The following is a 25071-nucleotide window of genomic DNA, read 5'->3' on the forward strand; positions in this document are numbered from 1 at the left end:
AGTATAGAATATTTCTGTGAATTTACACTAGTGGACCTGCTGGAAGCAGGACCAACCAGCATATTATAAATCTTGGTTTAAATGATGGTGACACTTTGCTTGGAACTATTTGGCAGACACAAATGTGATTTCTACCTCGATTGATTCATTCCTGATTTGTAAATCCGGATTTGATCTATGCCCATCGATTATGTCGTCTTCCCAATCTAATGCATATTGAGCTTGGCCAGAGTCCGCTGAGCAAAGCAAAGGCTATCTTAAGTCTGAAGCAATAATTACTTTCTTTCATCCCTCATAGGATAGGATCCTCATGAAGGACGGAGCTCTATCAGTGTCGGTGTTGACACTCTCCGACGCCGGAATGTACCAGTGTGTGGCCGAGAACGAGCACAGCATTATATATTTTGCTGCTGAACTAATGGTTTTAGGTAGGTGGCATTTATCTCTCCCTTAAATCATCAAATCATTGTTGCTTCACCATTTTAAAGGTCATTTTAGTGACATTCTGAAAGGTTGTCTGGCTTAACGGATAATGGGGTCAGTGAGGATGTTTTGTCGAGGTCAAACACATTTAAAATATATCTTTTTATTTACCTGCCAGATGGAACCAGAATTTCCACGGTATTACTGCTTGTTAAGTGTGTTCAAAGGCCGGCATAATGCAGTATGAGATGCTAGTTTGTAGTATTTTCAAACCATTTTTTTAATAAAAGATATCTGTCGCCATCATAAAACCTTTATTAACTGTTTTTTTTAATTTTGTGATTAACAACCATGCAATTAGTGAACCACTGTAATATCAATACGTTAAAGTAAAGCACTAAGTCAACTTTAAAGATAAATGAGGCCATAACAACAGTTTACAGATGTACCTCAAGTTTAAGTTATTACTTTGACGCTAGCTGGACTGGGCCTAAGTGACTCAAGGTTCGACATCCCATGTTTTTGTGTAACCTTTGTGGCATATCTTTAATATAACAATGACTTGTACAACCTTTGGGACATTGTAATTTGGAGGTACCACTGCACATGGGTTATTTGATGTAAGTTATTCTTGATTTCTGCTGTCCTAAGTCTGGTTACTGTTTCCCATCAGCCTCTCCCCCGGACTTCACAGGGAACGTCCTCAGAGCTTTGCTGAAAGCCAAAGCAGGAAGTACCGTGACTTTGGAGTGTAAACCCCAAGCATATCCCATGGCCAGCATTTTGTGGAAAAAAGGAAACCTTCCTATTCACACCAACAACAGGTAAGCACTGAGAAGGCGAAGAAGCACTGATTCGGTGTTCATATCAATGTTTTAAAAATACCCTTTTTAAATAGTCAATAAATTTCCTCATTGCAACATAAACACCCAATAAATCTTATCTATTCATACATGAAGTGCTCATTGACCAAGCTCAAACCCCGGACTCCAATCTAGACTTTTAACTATATGTCATGATAAAATCACCCGGCATTAAGTGATGTTGGCTCAGAAACTGCTGTGTCTGTTGCTGCACTCCTATAGGCTCACCCTTTCACCTGATGGAACACTGAGGCTTGCCAACGTGAGCAAATCGGATGCAGGCAGCTATACGTGCTTCGCTCGGAATAGATTTGGCATGTCAAGTACAACTGGAAGGCTCCTTGTTACAGGTAAACTCTTCTTGATCACTGCATGTGTGTGGGTTACATGGATCTAGGATAGCCAAAAAAGAATTGTCCCGTATTTTGAAACATAAGTATGCATTCTGCATTGAGCTGAAAAGGGAACCACTTTGTCCCGTATTACCGTGAGAATAAAAAATAATCAGTAAAATGTCAATGGGTTCCATTGACAACAGTGTTGCAACAGCTTGCCACAGGCTAAGCCAATCGATGACAGCGTGTCTGATTGCTAATCTATCAAATTCACTGCTGTTCGACTTTTCTGGCATCTTTATTTATTCCCTTTGCTTTTGCTGTGACTCTACCTCACATTGGTGGCAGCAGCCTAGCTTCTAGTCTTCAGACTCAAAATGTGATCCTTTACTGCAGGGACAGTGTCTTAAAAAAAGAAACAATAGGGTTAGTTCAGAGCTTGATTTGGTACGTTGTGGGTGTAAGTTGTTTAATTAACAGAAACACATAAAAGCTGGACACTGAATTTATACTGTTTTAAGTTAAGTATAGGACAAAGGTCTGTAAAATAAATGTATTTTTATTCTGTTAATTTAAGCAGGAAATATTTTTATTTAAGAAAGATTTATTTTATATTGTTAATTGTGTAATTTTGCCCTAAAAAATAAATAATTGAACAATTTGTTTCCCACGTATTGGAAAATAATACCACCTCTGACCCACCCCTACCTAGATGAGCCCACCCTGTGTACACGCCCACCACTTCACAGAGGACAATTTTGTAAAAAAAAAAAAAAAGAAAAGCCAGGCTTCGCTACACATATTAAAATAAAGCCTGGAGCTGTGGCGACTATTAGCTACAGAGGTGGGAACTGTAAGTTTGATCTTTTTGTTCTTCTTCCACAAATAGCATGGTGTTGCTATCGTTGCTATTGTTGTTAACATGTGACTGCAATGTTACTTGTCATATGTGATATATGGCATCTATATGTTGGACAAGTGCAGAGCTCCAGAGTACATGTAAAAGCGGATAAAATGCAATATAGCACTTTGTAGGGTAGAAGGTTACCCGAATGCCTACAGTACTATGGTGCAACCGTGTTATTTTACTGGTGTGCTTCTTTTATTTTGAATGCCTGACTTTCCTGGTTACAGGATGTATTACATCAGGGGTCGGGAACCTTTTTTGCTAAGAGAGCCAAGAAAGCCACATATTTTAAAATGTATTTCCGTGAGAGCCATGTACAACTAACAACAACTGACAATACAACTAAATGTGTGCATTATTAAGCATGACCAACAATTTTAGATTATAATAAGTCTCTGAATTTAGTCTTTTTAATAACATTGTTATATTGAAGCTAACCAATAATAAATACTGTGAAATACTTCTTACCATTAATGTGACTTCTGTGCTTGCGGTAGAACATGGATGGATGGATTAAAGTGCATAAAGATGTTTTATATTTTGAATGTTATTTTTAACACTGTGATTTCTGTCAAATAAAATTACAACAGAAAAAATAGTATTGTGTTAAAGTCAGAGAGCCAGATGCAACCACCAGAAGAGCCACATCTGGCTCCCGAGCCATAGGTTCCCTACCCCTGTATTACATTGATGTTGCCTGAGTGTTACCAAGCAGACCGGAGGCTGTGCTGTTCTGGCAGAACCAGATACAGTTTTTTTTTCATTAAAGTTAAAATACAGAAAATACATGGGAAATAGGCCTGTCAAAATTTTGCTGGACAGTAAGTGTCCTACAAATTATTGTCGATAATCGATATTACTGACATTTTTTTTGACAATTTTTTCATTAATTATATGGCATAATAATGCAAGTACATTGTATCAAAAGCAATAACCTTTAATTTCTCAAGAGTTTTTAACATAGTAATTGGAATGTCAAGAGCTTTTAAATAAATTAAACAAACAAACAACACCATAAATTAAACAAACAAAAAAGATGAAAAAAAAGTCAATGAAAATAAAATGGGCTCTGTCTCTGTTAAGAAAAAACACTCCAATAAAAACCACACACACGCAGTTACAGTGTGTACAGTGTATTGTTACATTAATGCATGAGGTCATATTGAGCTGAACCACATACCTCTGGTGGCGGATGCAGTTTCTGATGTCCTTTAACACGTCTTCGTTCAGTCGGTTATACAGTTCAGGAATTGCTGTTTGTGACATGTTGTACATACGTTCTCCCAGGCAATTCATACTGTCTGTTTAACATTTCTAACATTTCCCGAAATGTTGCATTTCTTTTGTAGCGAACGACACTGACTGACTGTGGGGACGAAGGTTCCTTTTCCATCTCCATTTTAGGTGTGCATACAAGTTGGTCGTATTCTCCTTCTTTCAGTCGGTACTTTCAAACAAATACGACATATCGGTTCGTCTGTGTTTATGCGCTCACCTTGTTCATTCTGTTTAAAACCAAAATATTCCCACACTGGGGCCGTGGCATTCGACTTAGAAACCATTGCTTTTGTGCCTTCATTCATTTTAGCGTATGCTTGCTCACAAGGCTAACTTGCTGCTAGCCAAGGTAGCCCGCCTCCACATACTGGGACAAAGAGGCTGAATAGCTGAGAGGAGGGTTCACTCACTCCATTTATTTCACTGTAGCACCAACATGGACATCCAGCTGCAGAGTGAACCTTCTTGTCATCCAGCCTGAAAGAGAGACCAGGAAATCAAACACTCATGCATACAAGTCAATTTATCAAGGCCGGGAAAAATGATTGACTTCGTTTTTTTAAATTATTTTATTAATTGATATATCGGTTATTGTGACAGGAAACTAATAAAATGGGAGGGTCCGAGAAAGAAGGGCAAAACACGGTAGTTTCTCGTTGAAAACGGGAGCATTGACAGGTATGACTCAAAAACATCTGTTGCTTATTTCAACCTTTGATTTGTTGGATTCTCATCTTGGTCTGTCTCAATCCATTTATGCTCACATAACATATTTTCCATCAAATTCAGAATTGTTTGAGTTCTAAACTATAGGGACGCTCTCTCTGGTGGTACATAAAGGACATTTTCCAGCAATGCAGGCTAGTAATGGGATGATTGTAATAGTATATACAGTAAAATGATAAATAATTCAGAGGAATAGAATAACAATGAACATATACCCAGAGGCAGGCAGCGATCAGTTCCAAATGTAAAACAAAGGCAACAAGCCAAGTATCCCTGTGGAACCTAGAATATACAAATGGGAACATCCAAAGAGAGAAGGCCCAAATTAGAAAAGTCCAAAGATAATAATGTCTGGAAATGAATGATACGTATAGCTCATTTCAACCAACTGCAGATATTCTTACATTTTTAATTCCTGTAATGGCCACATACACATAATGGCCATATACAATATGTATTTGTCATTAACCATCACTGTCAACTCACAAAACAAGCTCTTATGTCTAACTTTTTCTACTCCTTCTGTGCTGTTGCATTTTGTCGCAGTTGCAATAATTCACCTGGAAAGTCTTGGGAGAAAACACCCCATCAATGTTTCCCTTGGAGGAGTTGAAACAACCAATTTTGCTGCGTCAAATGAAACGGCCTTGAGTGGAAGCAATGAAAGCAGTAGTGAGTTGTTACAGAAGCTGCAGTTGAAGAGCAACTGTGCGTGTCTCGATGTCCACATCCAAAAAGTCAGATTCCTCTTTGACCATCAGGTCCAATTTCCTCTTTCCTCCATGTTGATAACCTCTTTCTATCATGCCTGATCTTGCTTCACTGCCCTGCCTTCCACTAAGCATGGACAAACCTGCTCTGTGCAACACCTGCAAAAGGGAAAATTGAGGGAAAAGACACTTGAGAGAAGTTAAGAGGAGGAGTGAAAGGAGACATATTAAAAGTTGGGCTCTAGGGTTGTGGACGATAAACCAATGGTTTGACAAGTGAATGATTCGGCTTTGCCAGTAGCAGCCTCCAGAATCAGCCATATACAGTATGTTAAGATTAATCGATTGTGGAGACATGCATCGGGTATCGTGAGTGAAGCAGTTGGTTGACAGACTGTCTTATAAATAATGCGCGAGCCTGGGCTGTTGACGAAAGGATTGTCGCGCATGCGCCATAGCTTGCCATGACTGAAGACGAGAATGGATTGAAATAGTAGCAGGCGCACTAGCTGGCACCATCTAGCTAGTTTTCTACACATCAGCAAAAAAAGAAAAGTTTGGAAGGTTTTTGGATTTTACAAGAAGAGTGCAAAACTTGGCCAGCCAGCCCAACAGAGGAGAGTATCATAACTTTGCTTTGTAATTTGTTAACTTTGAAATGATGCACCTTTGTTACCTACCTGGAGTGTTGAAAACTAGGGATGAGCGAGTACACCACTATATATATCTGTATCTGTTCACCCATCTAAATGATCCGTATCTGTGCTCAGAGTGAGCGGAGCATAAACCGGAAGTGGGCGTGGTTTAACCGGAAATGGTTGGGGCTTAAATCTGTACATTATTTTAAGTCTGAAATTGACATGGTTTGATCAGAAGTTGCTACGTTTATTGTTTATTATTCAGCTATGTGTGTACTGTGTATGTGTGTAAATCATCTGTACGACTTTATTATTTCAATTATTTTTTTAATGATCTGTGTGACGTTGGCGTCCATTGATGGCAAAGAGGGAAATAATCTGTCAGCCTTGTTCACTGTATTTTTCTCAAAAGCACCGCATTGTGTACTACAAACAAAGTTTTCCAACTTTATATTACCAGCCAGATTATAAGCAAGCAGACAAAAAAATAAACGGCAGTTACTGATGCACGAGCTGTATACAGCTGTGTTGTGAAATGCACCGTGTACGTTACAAAAAAAAGTTTAAGATTGCAACGTGCATTCGGCAACATATTGAGAGAGGTGTAATATTTTAGCTTATGTATATAATGTAGTATGATAGCCATACAGGCAGAATGTTTGATGCAGCTCTATACTGTGCAAGGGTACCTAATGTTGTGGCCAGTCAATGCATGTTACTGTTACCACTGTCTGTGTAAAGCCAACTGAAAATGAACAAATTTCCTATATTGTAGGTAGCACGCCTGTTTTATGATGACTTCATGGAATAGGATAAAAATACATTTCAAAGAAAAAAGCAGTCATGCTACCCAAATTGAGTTGCATAAGTCAGTGGTCCCCAACCTTTTCTGACCCACGGACCGGCTTGTGTTCCCACAAATCTCCCTGGACCGGGGGTGGTGGTGGTGGTGGTGGTGGTGGGGGATCTAATTTCTCTTATTTATTATGTATTGTGTGAAACGAAGACATGAACAACATCTGAATGCCGACCCACCATCAACCAGTTCAAGTTCCAGCCAAGTTTTTCCAGAGAGATTATTAGATCGCTGTTTGACGTGTGTGGTAAAAGGCAGTACGCTAGCATGAATTAACTTGAGACAAATGTGCACATTAGCACTCAATAAGTCATCAAAACTTACCTTTATGCATTCCCACATAGTATCAGCATTTGAGACCAAATATGAGGTGAAAGAAAAATAGTAAAAATACAGTAGTAGTCAATCTGTGTGGCATGAGATAAAGCTTATATACACTGTATTTATAAATATAGCTTATAAATATTTTTGTTTATTTGATTCCTACACTGACACTGTGATGAGAACAACTTTATGTTGTCAATGTAGGCTACAGAGTTCATTTGTAAGCATTTTCGGCTGGTGGTGTGCCTTGTGGTTTTTTCAATAAAAAAAAATGTGCCTTGGCACAAAAAAGGTTGAAAAACACTGGTCTACATAGTTGTGGTAGGACACAGTTCAGCTGCTTATTAGTTGGCCTGAAGGAAGCATGTACAGATTGAACAATTGGGGTCCCAGGACTGACCCTTGGGGAACCCCACAGGTCATAGCCATTTGCTCAGCTACACAGTTACCAATTCCAACAAAATACTTCCTATCCTCCAGATAGGACTTGAACCAGTTTAGAGCAGTACCAGAGATTCCCACCCAGTTTTCTAACCTTTGTAATAAGATCACATGGTCAACTGTGTAAAGCCAGCGCTCAGGTCCAGCAGAACTAAAAGTGAGACTTTGCCTGCATCTGTGTTCAGACGGATATCATTTGTCACCTTGATCAGAGCTGTCTCTGTGCTGTGGTGGAAAGCCTGATTGGCCTGATTGGAAAGTATCAAACACATTGTTAGAGAGAAGAAAGTCAGTAAGCTGTTGGTATACAACCTCTTTCTAAGACTTTTCCCAAGAATGGCAGGTTTGAAATGGGCCGATAGTTGTTCAGTACTGCGGCATCAAGACTGCTCTTCTTCAGAAGAGGCTTAATGACTGCAGATTTTAGGGCCTTTGGAAATGTTCCAGTCTGAAGTGAGATGTTAACTAGATGAGTGAGTTGTGGTAGCAAACTGCTCAGCACAGACGTAAGAAATCTAGTGGGTAACTCATCAAAGCAGCACGTTGATGGATTCAGACTGCAGATGATCTCTTCGACTGTTTTGTCAATGTCAGGTGTGAAATGTGTCAGCTCGAGGTATTTGGCTGGCTACAGAATAGCTATTTGTGTTGTGGAAATGATTGCATTTCTTATGCCTTGCACTTTGTCATGAAAGAATGTTGCAAACTCATTGCACTTTGATGTAGAAATGAGTTGTAAGGGCAGTGAAACTGGAGGGTTTGTTAACTTTAGCAAACAGTACACGAGAGTTGTTACTATTGTACATGCCACTTTCATACAATTGGCATCTTTATTTTTTCATGTAAGATTAATGTCTACATCAACAAACTTTAACTGCAGAATCGAATCGAATCGTATCAAATCACATTGTTGGTACATTGCATCGAATTGTATCGTATCGTTCTGTTTTTAAAATATATCCTTTTTGGATCATATCGTAACCTGTGTATCTAGATTCATATTGAATTGTCTATCACAAAGAGATTTACATCCTATTGGACACCTTAAATGGGAAGTAATGGTCATTAACTGGAAATATAAGTGCCCTGAAAACCCTATGGAAGAATTTCAACTGTACAGTATGTGTAATTTATCCATTATTATGTTGCAACTACATTTAGCTGCTGTGTTATCAATTAATATATTTTGTTCGTACATTTAAAATTCATTCTCATAAATTTCAGTTAATTCATAACTGTCTGTATAGCTTTTCAGTCATCAAAGTCAATAGAAAAACTGGTCTTTTTCTGAGAACCAATCTATGATTCGCCCATTGAATTTGCTAAATCTACGACTTAATTCATCATCCTACACTATTTTCACATCTTTCCTGACTTCTACCATATCAGATAACGGACTTCTATATTCCCGACCCCCTTATGAGTGATGTAATTCCAGGGTTTCCGCTACATGTAATTGATCATGGCGGTGTGCCACTACGAAATAAAAGCCTCCACATGTTAAAAATGAGTTTGTTTTTTTTACTTGAAAATCATTTTAAGTAATATATTGTATGAATAGATATATATGCTATATAGATACATACATAGATTATTATTTACGCACATATTGACCACAATTAGTTTGAAAACAATTTAAAATATAATAAAAATGCTTCACTGTGCTTTATTTTGATAAGCATGCACTGGAATTGCCTGTCTGCCTTGCTGGCACTTTCACATGTGTGACCAGATAGGCGACACGTCTTGTGTGGACTTTCACTTTGTTTTTTTTATTATCGGGAGAATGAACAATAACTCGTAAAATGTGTAGTCAATTGACAACTTGTCACATGCTAAGCCATCTATGCCAGCGAGTGTGATCGCTCATGTTTCAGTCTCATTCCACTTTCTGGCATTTTTGTTTACATGCCTGGCTGGCGGCATCTAGCTAGCTCATTTTTGTGTCACCGGCAAGCTACGATCATCATCACAACTTATGTTTTAAGTGTCACTTAACAGTCTTGTTCTCTTGTTATCATTATAATACTTATGACTTGTCTTCAAAACACTAGTTGTGTGTCAAAGTTGTGCAACAGAAACACGTAGTGTGCTTTAGACAGTGACGCTATCACAGGGTCTCCAACAGATAGATCACGAGCTGATGTTGAGTAGTTCACCAAAGAATATTTGCTTCACCTCTTTGTATTTTTAGTGTTCTATTCAAACATGACACCTGCATTTAATGACAATTGAGCACACTGAGTGGAGATGTGCTTTGTAAATAAAGTGCAATTTAAATGTTGGCAGCGCTCTCAGCAACTTTGCCATTAAATTAACAGTTTTGCAATGTTCTCGGTTCATTGTGAGAGTTGTTGAAAAAAAGTTCAATAAATAAGTTAAGAAATAAATAAGTCATAAAAAATTGCTATTTGTTGTAAAAAAATTGCAGATGCAGCAGCGGCACGACACAGCCGGGGCAGTCCACGCTCCTATGCAGCCCACCACCACAGCTTCAAAAATCGTCATTCCGCCCTTTAGCTCATATGGAGCATAAACAAAGTGATGTGACTTGATAGTTCAGTGATCTGTGGGATTCTTGCTAGGTTTATTAATGTGATGCATGCTATTGTCCACTGTGAAAAACTGTTAAGGCCAGTTATTCTTTCAAATTATTGAAGCATTTTTCAAGGCTATAATGCTGGCACTGACACAGAGCCATGACCTACACATTGATTATTCCCAGCTTAAATAGCAGGGGAACACTCTTTGAATGTCATTTTTTTTAATCCATTGGCAGGCTACGTAAAAGGTGCGACGTGAGAACAAATCTTCTTTTCTTTTCTTTTTTTATAGTTCATTCCAGCAAAACTGGCTTGTCTTAATATGATTATTAACATGATTATAGCTGATTTTAAGGGAGCAAAATGCCATTTTACCATAAACAGATTGAAAATACTTAATACTGGCTCAAAATAAAAAAAAAATTAAAAAGCTTCCCAGTCATTGCTATAATGACCTCGGAACCTGTCCTTTACATGTCAAAAATGTTGGTCGACCTGCCAGTACACCTACACCTCTTAGTGTACATTTATTACCGTTACTTATTTGCCATATTGACTCAAATATAAGACGGTATTTTTCTCTTTATTTTAGTCTTCTTTTTCTTCCGTCCAGTATTCTTATTTTTGGGGTGTAGAGGTTTATATCAGAGAAAATGCATCAGAAGCACTTTCTCCTCTCTCTCCCCTCTGTCTATGTGGACGGGCCTGGTCGTGATCTTTAAATCTTTAAAAGTAAATTTTGTAAAGCTGTTTGCAAAATCTGAGCTGGTAGAAACAGGAGAATATGAAAATAACCAAATATTCAGCCCAGCAGATGGTACTTTGATTTGGAATGTTTGAGTTATGTCATATTATAGTCACAAAAGCCTTTGGTTGCATATGACCGAAATACCCGTTTGAACACTAAGCTAATATTTTTTGTGAACACAGCCTTAAAGGATGGGCAAGCTATCAAACATCAGAGGAGGAGTTCTGATTACGATGTCTGATATTGGCTTTTTTGCCGAAAACCGATATGCCGATATTGTCCAACTCTCAATTTCCGATTCCAATATCAACTGATACCAATACTTGTAACATTACATATCTTTTTCTTGAGTAAAATTGTTGTAAAGTAACAATACTCTTAAATGAGTCCAGTGAGTAGATAATTAATGTATTACAAATTGTATATAAGAATACATTTGTGTTTCTTGTGCCTTGATTTATGTTATTTTTGGAAATATTTAATTTATTTTTAGTTAAAGGGGTATCGTTTAAAATTCATGCATTTGCTGATTATTTTGATAACTTTCATGTTCTTATTTTCTATTCGTATTTTACTGCATTAAAAGTAGTGTGTATATATATATAGATAGATATATTAGACAATATATATAGTATATATACTGTGTATGGTTTTTTTAGCACTACTTTCTGTTAGGGTTGTTTCATTTAGGTGTTGTCACCTTTTGACCTGTGTGTTTCTTTGTAGATCTCTTCACTCCCTGAGTGGGCGGCGCCACGAGGCACACCTGTAGCCACTTGGTCATCTAGGGCTCTTAAGCCACATGGCTGCAGGAGGAGGACGTGGGATTGTTACTACTGGTTTGCATGCTGCCCGCGAAACACCAGTTTGTTTGCGCCTGTGCTCTTGGCCTTAAGATTGCTGTGATATTTCTTAGTCTGTTCCACGTGCTCCTTGCCTCCTGTGACGCCGTCTGCTCATCAGTGAGTTGTTGCCTTTTTCCACGGTGCCTCTTTGTTTTACTACCTTAGTTGCACCGTTCTACCTCAGTTTGGACTCAGAAGTTTTTGCTATTCCTTTGTTACTTGGTTCTTGCTCTACTAAATTAAAGATATTATTTTTTGACCTGGATTGTGTCTGGCTCTGCATATTGGGATCTCTACCTGACTGCACGTAACAACTTTGTGCTCTATAGCTGATCTAATGTGAATCCTAATGTGAAGTCCAAATACATTGTTTTTGGTGCCTGTTTCCCAAGTATATTAGTGCATGTGTGAATGTATAAACGAGCGGTATTAACTTCAGTTTCTTTGTAGAAAGGCGTTTTATGAAGTACATTTCCTTGTGTTCACTTACAGCGCAGCCTTGCCACATCCAATATGGCGGCAACGCTGATGTACGGCTCTGCGAAGCAGCGTCGACATATATGGTTTTGATAGCTGATTCCAGGCTTTGTTGTACTGTTGTTGTAAATAGCCACTAAGTTACATGTTTAGAGCTCACATAGTTGTTGGTTATTCTGCATTATTTGTTGGTAGTGTCTTGTCTGTTGTTATTACGTTACTCTGTGATATATTTTTTTTTAGCTCTTTCTTTACGAACAAGTAAGTAACAAAAATAGGTTTATTGCAAAAGGTGACCACCGTGGAGAAGAAAAGGCAACAGGAGTAGTACAAAAGGTAAAGTCCATAAACAGAAAGCTCGGGCATGCCACTCGAAAAAAGGTAACAAAAAGTCACTGCGAGCTAAAATGAGCTGCAGGAATACACATGAGCAAAATGCTAAACTGAAAACGTTGCTGAACGTCAAGCAGGTATTTAACCATAGCAGAACTACGGTGAGTGGAAAAAATAAGCAGGTAGGAGGAAACACGAAAGCAAAGAGCACAAGCTAGATAGGAGGCAGGTTGCACAGGTTGCGTGGAAGTCCAAAGGAATAATCTGGAGAAGACCAACCGTCTTCCAACAGCTTATCAACGGTGCATGAGTAATTGGTAGCAGGTGTGTACAGACAGCTGCGCCTCTGCAGGTCAGTATGCACTGTGGCGGAAAGCAGAGCGACAACACAACATGACAGTATTACCCAATATAGTAGACATAAGAGAAAATAAGCCATTGAAGACATAAATATACTCCTCCGTGAATCACCACCTTACCGTGGTGGAGGGGTTTGAGTGCCCGAGTGATTCTAGGAGCTATGTTGTCTGGGGCTATATGCCCCTGGTAGGGTCTCCCAAGGAAAACAGGTCCTAGGGGACGGGCCAGACCAAGAGTGATTCAGAAGACTTTATAAATAAATGTAAGAGGAGGGGCCGCACCTCACCAGGACGTAGGATACCGGGGCCTCACCCTGGAGCCAGGCCTGGGGAAGGGGCTCACAGGCGAGCACCTGGTGGTGGGGCCTTCACCCGTGGAGCCCGGCCAGGCCCAGCCTGAAGAAGCTACACAGAATCTCCACCCCAAAGACCCACCACCTGCGGGGGCAAGCATAAGGGTCCGGTGCAATGTGTTTTGGGTGGCGGTTGAGGGCTGGTGTCTGGGCAACCTGGTCTTCGGCGGCCAAATCTGGTTCTTGGGAAATGGAATGTCACTTCTCTGGTGGGGAAGGAGTCCAACCTTGTGCGAGAGGTTGAGACATTCCGACTATATCTAGTCAGACTCACCTCAACGCACAGTTTGGGTTCTGTAACCAAACTTCTCGATAGGGGCTGGACCTTGTTCTACTCTGGAGTTGCTGCAGGGGAGAGGCGGCGAGCTGGTGTGGGCTTATTAATAGCCCCCCGGCTTGGTGCCTCTGTGTTGGAGTCATCCCCGGTTAAAGACAGGGTCATTTCCCTATGCTTTCGGGTTGGGGAAAGGGTCCTGACGATCGTTTGCACGTATGCGCCAAATGGCATTTCAGAGTCCCAGCCTTATTGGAGTCCATCAGAGGGGTGCTGGAGAACACCCCAACTAGTGACTCGGTCGTTCTACTGTGAGACTTCACTGCCCACGTGGGCAATGACAGTGACCTGGAGGGGCATGATTGGGAGGAACGCCTACCCCGATCTGAACCATGCGGTGTTGTTGTACTTCTGTGCGAACCACAGTTTGTCCATAACAAACACCATGTTTGAACATAAGGATGTCCACAAGTGCACTTGGCACCAGGACACTCTAGGCCGCAGGTGTATGATCGACTTTGTAGTTGAATCATCAGACCTGCGTCTGCATGTTCTGGACACGCGTGTGAAGAGAGGGGCTGAGCTGTCAACTGATCACCACCTGGTGATAGGTTGGATTAGATAGTGTGGCAGGATGGAGGACAAACCTGGGAGACCCAAATGTGTAGTAAGGGTGTGTAACGGCAGTTTCCTGTTTGTCGAGTCTTAAACTCTCACCTCCAGCAGAGCTTCGTCTGCATCGCCTGTGTGAGGGAAGGTTGGAGCGTGAGGTCGATAGGTGAATCGGCGTAGCGTCTGCAGTAATGCACTCGCTGTACCGGACTGTCGTGGTGAAGAGAGAGCTGAGCCGGAAGGCAAAGCTCTCAATTTGGGTTGTGACCGAAAGAACGAGATCACGGATACCAGCGGCTGAAATGGGTTTCCTCCGTTGAGTGGCTCAGTCATCCGGGAAGAGCTCCGAATAGAGCTGCTGCTCCTTTACATTGAGCGAAGCCAGTTAAGGTGGCTCGGGCATCTCGTCCAGATGCCTCCCGGATGCCTCCCTGGTGAGGTGTTCCGGGCATGCCCAGCCGGGAGAATGCCCCGGGGCAGGCCTAGGACACGCTGGAGGGAGTATGTCTTACAGCTGGCCTGGGAACGCCTTGGTGTCCTCCCGGTGGAGCTGTAGGAGGTGGCCGGGGACCGGGAAGTCCGGGCTTCCCTATTGAGACTGCTGCCCCCATGACCCAGACCCTTATAAGCGTAGGAAAATGGATGGATGGAGACATAAATAAGAAAATGAGGGGTGACAACAAGATGTAATGTTCAGGGGGTTCAGAGTTGAGTTTTAGCCTGGTGTGGGTTAGGGATTATTGTGCCTGTTATGAGATAATGCAAACCTGTGTAAAAGCCTGTTTTTCTGGCGATGAAGTCTGGCCCTTGGGTGTTTCACCAAACATTATAGAAACATTACTGACATCTAGTGACAAGTGTAGAATACTACAAATCATTCACAGCATCCTTGAATGTGTCTACTGAATGTCTTATTCTTTATATACAGTATATTTTAGTTCATTTTGCCATTTTTATGGTTGATCATGCTTAATTTAGGCAAAAAATATGTAACATTTGCTTCAGTGTGCAAATATTTGACTAATAGGCCATATTCAACCACGAAGCCACATGATTTTTTAATAAATACAGTTTGAAAAACCACGATAGAGTGGAGCCGCGAAATTCAAACAGCAAAGTAGCAAGGAACAGTTGAATATATATTTTTAAAAACAGGCTTTAAAAAAGAGGGGTCATCCTATATTCATGATCGTCTTATATTTGGGTCAATTGTCATTGGCTAAATTACACCACAAGTTGAAAGAGGGCCTATAGAAAAACACACTTATTACTGTGGCTTCAAATCAACGTTTCTTAACAGATTACATACAATCTTCACTGTGTTGGACTATTATCAGGTATTCAGAACATTAAAAGTACGACGTCAGCCATGTTAGTGGTGACAGGCAACCTTTTATCCCATTATTATGGTGTTGAGGGGACTGGCTGAATACAACTGTGCTTCATGTATTATAGAGCTTGTCTATCGGCAGCAGTTATATCATCAGTGTTTTTCTTTTCAGACAGTCAACAAAGAAAATCTAATGTTCTATGCAGAGGTAATAATCCTTAATGAAATGCTGAATTTGAAACCACAAAATACCTTTTAACTTAGAGAATGAATAGTGGGAAAATGCTGCTTCCAAACCTATTCCATTCAGTTAGGTACACATTACAGTGATATATTCATCATCAAAATAAATGCTCTATTTTATTGTCTAAGAATAATACAGAATGAATAGCTGCAGACTTGATTATGTATCTGTTTTTTTGGCTTGACACATTAGCGACAGAAAAAGAAGACTATCATGATGGACAGAATTTTCTAAATTAAATGAAAGATGAATTTATTGCAAAGCATGCACTTGGTCGAAGAGCAAAATGGTAAGAGATTTTGATTCACACTTTTCACTTGAAAGTAAATGTATTGTTGTATTGTTGTTGTATGTATTGCTGCATGGTTAGCAATGTTAAGGGCAGCTATGACGGTGCATTGTTGGACTTGTAGTATAGAGTATAGAGTTTTACGATGGCCAGATAATATAGTGACATAAGGGCTGAGTAAAATCTTCTTGAAAACTGTTATTATTTAAGGTCCCCGTTTAGCCCATATGGGCTTTTTAATGGTGTTGTAATATGTCATAATATGTGTCCCTAGAGCCTATCAGAAACATCTATTATCCCCCCCACTTGTTTGCAGCACTTTTGCTAGAAGAAGCGTTCAAACAGTCGCTTTTGAAGTTACAGGTTTTCATAACAGCATGAAGGAAAACCTTCTTTCTTCATGGACATTATACCTCCTCTAAGCCTCCCCTATTTAGATGATCATTCCCAGTGTATACGCCCACAACTTCACGCAGGCTTTGCTACACATTTTAAAATAAAGCCTGGAACTCTGCCAACTATCCCCGTCAGTCAGCTGTAGATGTGGGCGGTGTAAATGTGGCCGCTATAGACAGGTGGCCGCTATAGACAGGTTGGCGGCCATTTGGAATTTGTGCACACACATATTAACATGTATTCACAAAAAGACTGGAGCAAAACCCAGAGACATGGGGGAAAACGCTCTGTTGACACATAAACAGGTAGGTAAATCTAGGTAACAGCTCCGGTGAGGAAACTAGTAATATCAATAACAACAATGAACCAGCGCCGCACATTCGACGGCGCTGGCCTTTTATCCGCCACAAATGTTAATTGACCGCAGCTGCGCGGCCACCAGGCATGAAGCGGCTGCCTCTTTCTCCCCGGAGAAGGCACAGCCCGCCAAATAAGAGCGCAGGACAGGGGACGCCCGTTCTTGTCCTGCAGAGCGTCACAAATTTCCATCTTGGATTTTTTTTAAAAACACGATAAAAAAAAAAAATTTAGTGAACGAGCCCGAGGATATATATAATTAAAGCAGTCACGAATGGGTGTGTGCGTGAACAATTGAGTGCGGAGGAGGTGCGAAGATCGTCGTAAACTAACAATACCATTGCTCCTTTCTTATTGAATGGGCTTCTAATCTCTAATTAGTCGGCAATTAAGTGATATTTTAGATGTTTTATTCAGGTGTTTTGGCTATTTTAGAATCTATTCACGGCATTGCAAAGTGGAAAGATTACCGTTTTGACCGTCATTGAATCTTTTCAGGGCGGCATTGCAAAGTAAGAAGACGGCTTTTTTATGTCGAACTAGGACTCAGTAATTAATGTCTACACACGACGGCTTCATTGCTTAAAAAACGAAACTTTTTTGTGCATGAAGCTTCTCTGAGAGAGAGAGAGAGAGAAAGAGAGAGAGAGAAAATTCAGTGGTACAGCTAAAAATTCCCATGTTCCTCATATAAAGAATGCGTTCTTTGTGTCAGATCCAACCAGATTCACCCAGGGACCAGCAGACATGGAAATCATCGTGGGTGAAAGCATCGTATTGCCCTGTCAGGTCACCAGCGATCCCGTCCTAGATGTTTCCTTCTCGTGGGCCTTCAACGGACAGCTCATTGTCAATGACAACGGGCACTTTGAGCTGGTGGGCGGGGTGAGTGACTCTTGGACCTTTTCTTCAGAAGGTGTAAAGGAGCAGTTGGCACCTTTTGCTTCAACTCATCCGTGCTGTTAGTTTGAAGAGAAAGCTTGACATTGAGATTGAACATGGCAAGTATGATCATAATTAGTGTGATGCCACTCTTTTTCCGCTTTCTGCTTCAATGAGCCTATATCTCTTATTTATTTAATTGTATGTTATGTTCTATTAATTAATTAACATATTTATTTATTTGAATTATGTATTTTTTCTTCTTTTTGCTTTTCTTTCATTGCATACGCTATCTATCTATTGTTACCAGTAATGTGACGTCTGGGCCAGCAAGGCCTTCTCTGCTGGCCTAAACACTATCAGAAGCAGTTACGTACATTTACAACTTAAATTCTCATATTTGTTCCATGAAGTTGTATTCATTTATTCCCAACAGTCTTGTTATTGTTTATGACCTTCTAAAAGGACTTTTAACATTATTAGAGCCCTGTAGACATGAAATAACACCCCTGTAGTTACCTTTATACTTGTATTACTTAATATAGTACACATGAGAAGCAATAGTAAGACATAATAACTCACCGTTAGCATTGGGAAAGTTCCTTGTTGTGGTCCCTCGAACATAATCCGGGTCGATCGTGTGGTATAAAAAAAAAAGACCGACATCAACCTATCATCCATCCTCACTATGACGTATGTCACTTGAATGATACACAGGGCAGCCAGTCTAACATTAATCTGACATAAAAAGACATACACTCCAACAATACTGCTAGCTTTGTTTCCGTTGCATTGTGCACTGCTTGTGTGCAGGCTGTGGGATCCCTGAAGTACATATATATATATATTATTATATTATTATATATATATATATTATATACACACACACATATATATATTTGTCACACTTAAATGTTTCAGATCGTCAAACTAGATAGATAGATAGATAGATAGATAGATCCAGGCGTGTGCTTTCCTTCTTCTGGAGGCTGATATTTGAGGGCACTAGCTACCACAATCTGGTAGAAGATCTGTAGCAGCTTCTTGCATAAGTTGAAGGACGCCAGCCTTCTGAGGAAGTACAGACGGCTCTGTCCTTTCCTGCACAGAGCATCTGGTTGGCAGTCCAGTCTAGTTTATTATGATGCACTCCCAGGTATTTGTAGGCGTGAACCACCTTGACAGGTACTGGGTGTGTCCTGTTTCTCCTAAAGTCCACCACCATTTCCCTGGTCTTGGTGGCGTTGAGGTACAGGTGGTTTGTGTCACAGCAGTTGACGAAGTCCTGGATCTCTTTTCTGTTCTGTAAAGTTGGACGTGTACAGTGTAAACAGAACAGGAGAGAGCACATTTCCTTGCGGTGCTCCTGTGCTGCTGGTCACAGTGTTGGACCTGCAGTTCCCCAGTCGCACGTACTGACGTCTGCCGGTCAGGTAGTCTGTGATCCATGCCACCAGGTGTTATCCTACTCCCATCTGTGTCAGTTTGTCCCAGAGGAGGTGAGACTGGATAGTGTTTAAGGTGCTGGAGAAGTCCAAAAACGTAACCCTCACAGCACCTCTGCCTCTGTCCAGGTGAGCGAGAGATCGGTGGAGCACGAAGTTGGTGGTGTCCTCAAATGAACACAAAATGCATTTTTTCAGTGAAACTTTTTATTATTAATGGAGAAAAAAAAACCAAACCTACATGGCCCTGTGTAAAAAGGTGATTTCCCTCTAAACCTAATAACAGGTTGGGCCACCCTTAGCAGCTACAGCTGCAATCAAGTGTTTGCAATAACTTGCGATGAGTCTCTTACAGCGCTGTGGAAGAATTGTGACCCACTTATGAGTGAGAGGTGATTCAGATGTATTTTATTACATATTTACTATGGATGTGCGATAATACCGGCATAAAAATGTGAAAAATGTGATATACCAACTCTACCAACAAATAATGCAGAATAATTGACAACTATGTAAGCTCTAAACATGTAGCTTAGCAACCATTTACAACAACAGTACAGAAAAGCACGCTGGGAAACAGGAAGTGGTGTTGTCAAAACCATATACAAGTACGTGGACGCCGCATTGAGCACTGAGCCATACGTCAACGTCACCGCCATATTGGATGTTGCAAGTCTGCGCTGTAACTGAATACAAGTATATGTACTTACTTTCATGAAGTGCCTTTCTACAAAGATATTTACGTTAATGCCTCTCGTTTACACACACGCAATAATATACTTGGGAAGCAGTTATGTATATATATATGTATGTATAGATATATATATATAGAGAGAGAGAAAGAGTTGGACAATATCGGCATATCGGTTATCAGCAAAAAAGCCAATATCTGACATCCCTAATATTAATATTTTTGTCATATTATTAGATAAATATTGATTCTGAACTGCTATAGATGATGCTGTAGTATAGCGGTTTGGAGTCTTTTAGAGACGATGTATTCAAAGATAAAGGGTTAAGTGGGTTTCTTAATTTAGTTAGAATGGATTTCATCCCCAATTTTGTAATTTGTTATATGGCATTTTTGGATATTTTTGATGGTTTTTATAATTGTGACATGATAGTGGTGGTATTAAGAGGTCGATTTGATCACTTAAGTCCCCACTGAAGGCCCAGGTACTAAATCCACCACCCGCCACCGATTGTTACACATTCTCTATCTTTTTCTCTCCCAGTTAGAAAATGTTAATAAACAGGTAGTGAACAGACTATCATTAATTGCTGAAATATAGAGAAAGAGTGGGATTAAATCATCTTTTTAGCTGATCTTTTCTTTTCAGATCTTTTTTTGACGTTGTCTGCTGCACACAACAGAAAGCAGATACACATAATTAAAGGTGTCTTTAAAAGGAACGAAAGCATGGCAGAGCCCCAAATGACAGTATACTTTCAGAACACCCTCACAGGCTTCCAGATGAGTCATTCTTTGTGTGTGTGTGTGTGTGTGTGTGTTTTCTTATCTGAAAAGAGACTCCCTTCCCCAGAAATGCTTGAATGTCTCCAGCCCAAAGAGATTATCAATTTAACTTTGCTGCTTCAAGGAATCTAATTTCCATAATTAAACCATGTTGGCGCCACTTCCACATTTTTCCTGCCAATGCCAAGAGAACAATTTCACCACTAATTCACCATTTGCTGCTTTGGGGTGTCCTCACAGATCCCCCCCCCCCCCCCCCCCCCCCCCCGCATCCCCCCACCCCCTTTTTTTTTCTCCAGCCCAGCAAACCTGCAATAGTTACAACATGAAAGTCTAATTCCTTGCAACAGGTGATATGAATAAAAAAAAAAATGAAACACCAGTCATTTTGGTAGACATAATCATTCAATTTGCTGCACACTTACAAATAGAGGGCTTTGATGTTTTTCATTTTAGCCACAAGCTCTGATTTCAAACTCCCCATGCAGTGATGTGAATTGCCTTAACTCATATATGCACACAAAATGTTTTACATATGCTTAAGCCCAAAATTATTCATACCCTTGAAAATGGGTATGAATTTTTATTTGGTGAATGTCTTTAGCGGTAAATGACAAATTCAAAACACTCAGTGTTATGTCACATATACAATATAGAGTCATCCCTCGCCACTTCACAGTTCAAATTTCCCGGCTTCACTCTATTACATTTTTTTTAATATATTAATGAAGAAATCATGCTGTTTTGTGGTTGAATGCAGGCTATTATTAGTAAAAAAAAAATCAATATTGAAGCAAAAGTTTCCCTAAATTAAGCATTTGGAAGCATAGGCTGAATGAACAAAAATGCAAATATAAGGCATTCAGAAGACACATTCAAAGACATGAATGATATGTACTATTCTACAATGGTCAGTAGGTGTCAGTAATGTTACTGTATTTTTCGGTGAGACACACAAACCAGACGTGATCGCCAGAGCAACGGGTTTTTATTGCAGGTTTGATTTATCCCACAACAGACACAATAATCTGTAATAAAAACACGGGCTACTGTTGCGGCCGTAACCCACACCAAGCAAAAACTCAACTCTGACAGTGTCACTTCTTGTCTGCCCGCCACTCCGCTCCCCTAGGGAACACATTATATCAACATACACAAGCACAAGTCTTAATTATGTCTCAAATGGCTTATTTACTCTTATTATGTCTTGTATATTGGGTAATACGAGTGTAAAGGTCACTATAGGGGTGTTATTTCATGTCTAAAGGGCTCTAATAATGTTAAAAACGGCATTTGCAAGGTTGTAAACAGATTTTCTGTAGTCTAACTAAGAAAATATTACATTTAGACTAAAAATGTTCTGATAACAAAACTTCTTTCGTTGTTTGCCACTTTCTTGTGTCATTTCCGGCCAGACGACACTATACCATCCCCAATTGCAAATATTACATCTCTTTAAAGCAGGCCTGCAAAGTCCAAGCAAAATCAAAAACTTTTCATTCCAAAACACTTTCCCTGGCTCCATCCGTTAATAAGCTGTCACAAGCGGTGTATAGTTCACGCAACATAAAGCTTTCTTTTCTCCTTGCCAGAGAGCTGCAGGAGATCTGATGATCAGGAATATTCAGCTAAACCACACAGGCAAATATATCTGTGTGGTGGACACGGATGTGGAGAGCCTCTCAGCCGTGGCCATATTGATCGTGAAAGGTAAGAGAACGTCTCCACTGCTCCGAACTCGCTAATTAACACGGGGCTCACAGAGCACAGTCATTTTGGAGGCCCTGGAAGGCAGAACGTATTAAAAAGAATTTGAATCCCCCCAACTAACTTTTAAAAAGTGGCCACAAATTGATCCAAAATGCTATTTATGTGCTCCGCATGGACAAACTGCTGTGCGGCAAAAAAGATAAAGCACTATTTATCTTACAGGAGACATTATCCATGCATGCTTCCCTCTGGGTGTGTATTGTTCACTCAGGCTTTTAAGCTCAAATAGGTTTTGTTTCAAGAAGCCCAATGGAGGAAGCCTAAATTATCCACATTGTCATATAGACTACTCCCCAGGTTTTATGTGGGGATTGTTTGCACGTTCACTCACTTGATTACAACAAATACAAGAAGCTTGTTTTTTTTATGCCTGCAATCTTTCCTCTGTTATGGCCAATATTCTGTATAGTGATGTATTTGATAGTACTTACCATGCCTGTCTGGTCTCACTCATGCAGCATGTCTAGCTCCAATGAGATACCATTTGTCAGGAGCTACATCAGGCTCAACGGACTTTTTGTGTTTGTTTGATGTGTATAGCAGCTGTGAGAGGAGCTATACATACTTATTATTTTATTTCGGAACACTTTGCCTTCCTGATGAAATGCATACACATGCGAGGAGAAGTGGATAAGACGAAAGCAGTGTGTCGGAATTGTTCAGTGGAGATCGGGCTGGAACTATTAATGCTGCACTTAGCAATAAGGAACTTAAATTTCCTTAAAATAACATAAGAATTCATACTATTGAAACTGTTACTGAGCAGCCACAATAAAAAAAATAGTCCATTTGAGTAAAGACAGAACAGCCACAAATTAAATACAACAATTCTAAATCAAGTAGAATACGCAGTTTTGAACAAGTGTATTGTAAGTTGTGATTTGAGAATGTCATGTGAGTCAAATAGATGTGTAGTGGTAATGAATTCCAGAGTCTGGATGCTGAAAGCTGGAAGCACCGAATGTAGTCACCTTGAAGAGAGGAGTCGCGAGCAGGGCAGCAGATGAGGGATGTGAGGGGCTATGAGGAGAGAGCATGTCATATAAGTATGGGGAAGTCAGGTTATGCAGGGATTTGAAAGTTAAAAGGAGGAGTTTATATTGCATTAAATTTTTTGGACTGTGAACCAGTGGAGCTAAAAGAGAATTGGTGTGATGTGGATTGAGGATTTAGTGTGGGTAATTATTCTGGCACTAGAGTTTTGAATGAGCTGTAATTGTTGGATGCGTTTCAGTGGGAGACCAGTGAATCGTGAATTACAATAATCAAGAAGGGAAGTGACCAAAGCGTTGATGAAAACGTCTGTTGAGAGCTGGGAGAGAGAAGTGCTTCTAAATGTCTCCTTAATAAAACAATGACATGCACGGGCCTAGTGTCAAGTGAAGGAACCCTCCCTGTGACTCTGCATTATTTATACATCCTGCTCATGGCAGCTGTCACAGATGTGTCATTCCGCGCATCAAACAGCTTCAAATGTTTGGCAGCAAACCATGAAACTTGTGGCATCCAAGCGATGTGCAATTTTAGATATAACTTTCCAATTCAGCTGCCAGCGGATATGTTGTGTGGGAGCCCTGCTATTGCTGTAACCTGTTACTAATAGTTATGATAACAATAATGAAACTATTGCCAGAAATCAGTAAACAAGATAAGTATTGTAAAAAAATGATGGTTTGATGAGTAATGTAGGAGGTTCAAGGGCACAGCCTTTACCAAACCCAGACAACTATGTGCAATGTCACATACCGTAAATTCTGGAGACTATCTCTTCCCTCTCTCTGTCTGCACCGCCGATTATTTTCTGCGTCCTGATTGGCTGTAGACCATTGTCAATCAATCTTCTTCGTGCCGTCCTGCCATGTCTCCAGTGTCACTGAGAGTTTTCTTGCCTGCTAGCTTGTAAATGAATCTTTGGTTCGTCTGCAGCAATATGTTTTAACAAGGATTCAAAAACGCTACAGCACAGTGGAACAGCACCAGGACGAAAAGGCACGGTCAGTGGAGCGAAATATGCGTGAGTGACTTAAGGTTGATCATTAAAATTTAAACGAAGGTTTGAACTACTTGGAGAGTTTTTAAACAAGAGAGGAATGTGAGAAAATGTTATTGCCTGTCTGAGAAAAGTGTATAAAGTGTTTTGTGAGGGGTTTTACAGCCTTAAAACATATATAATAGTTGTAAAAAAAAATTAAGTCGGCTACTTTCTGGATTTCATTATTGTGGGCTATTTTGGGAACCTATCGGTGCGATAAACGAGGGAACACTGTATTCATGCCAGTTTGACAGGCATGTGCCATACATAGACATATCCTCCGATAGTATTGCTAACTCTGTTTGCATCACATTGCAAGGCTACAGCATCTTTGAACCGCTTTAAACATAGAAATGCTGTATAATGTATAGCCTCCAATGTATTTATCCTAAATGTAAGAATGTGTCTGAGTGTGGAAACAGAGTGAAGAAGAAGGACAAAATAAGAAGACAAAAATGTACCACTTCCTCATGGACTCATAGGCCACATACTGTAGTCAACCATGAAACTATGATAATCCATCCATCCATTTTCTGTGACACTTATCCTCACTAGGGTCGTGGGTATGCTGGAGCCTATCCCAGCTGACTTTGGGTGAGAGGCGGGGTACACCCTGGACCGGTCGCCAGTCAATAGCAGGGCACATATAGACAAACAACCATTCACACTCACATTCATACCTATGGACAATTTAGAGTCACCAATTAACCTAACATGCATGTTTTTGGAATGTGGGAAAACCCACGCACGCACGGGGAGAACATGCAAACTCCACACAGAGATGCCCAACGGAGATTCGACCCA

General features: G+C 40.2%; 1 protein-coding gene across 5 annotated transcripts in view; it reads left to right on the top strand.

Annotated features, from left to right (window-relative positions):
* Positions 1-25071, top strand: part of LOC129178572 (contactin-3-like) — an 89151-nt gene that overhangs the window by 32995 nt on the left and 31085 nt on the right. For all 5 annotated transcript variants that reach the window (XM_054770924.1, XM_054770915.1, XM_054770938.1 and 2 more), the window contains 5 exons: positions 299-428; positions 1097-1247; positions 1509-1636; positions 17377-17546; positions 22058-22175. In XM_054770924.1, the coding sequence (XP_054626899.1) occupies positions 299-428; positions 1097-1247; positions 1509-1636; positions 17377-17546; positions 22058-22175 (697 nt within the window). The remainder of the gene's footprint in view (positions 1-298; positions 429-1096; positions 1248-1508; positions 1637-17376; positions 17547-22057; positions 22176-25071) is intronic.

The sequence above is a fragment of the Dunckerocampus dactyliophorus genome, chromosome 1, assembly GCF_027744805.1.
Source record: "Dunckerocampus dactyliophorus isolate RoL2022-P2 chromosome 1, RoL_Ddac_1.1, whole genome shotgun sequence".
Taxonomy (NCBI): domain Eukaryota; kingdom Metazoa; phylum Chordata; class Actinopteri; order Syngnathiformes; family Syngnathidae; genus Dunckerocampus; species Dunckerocampus dactyliophorus.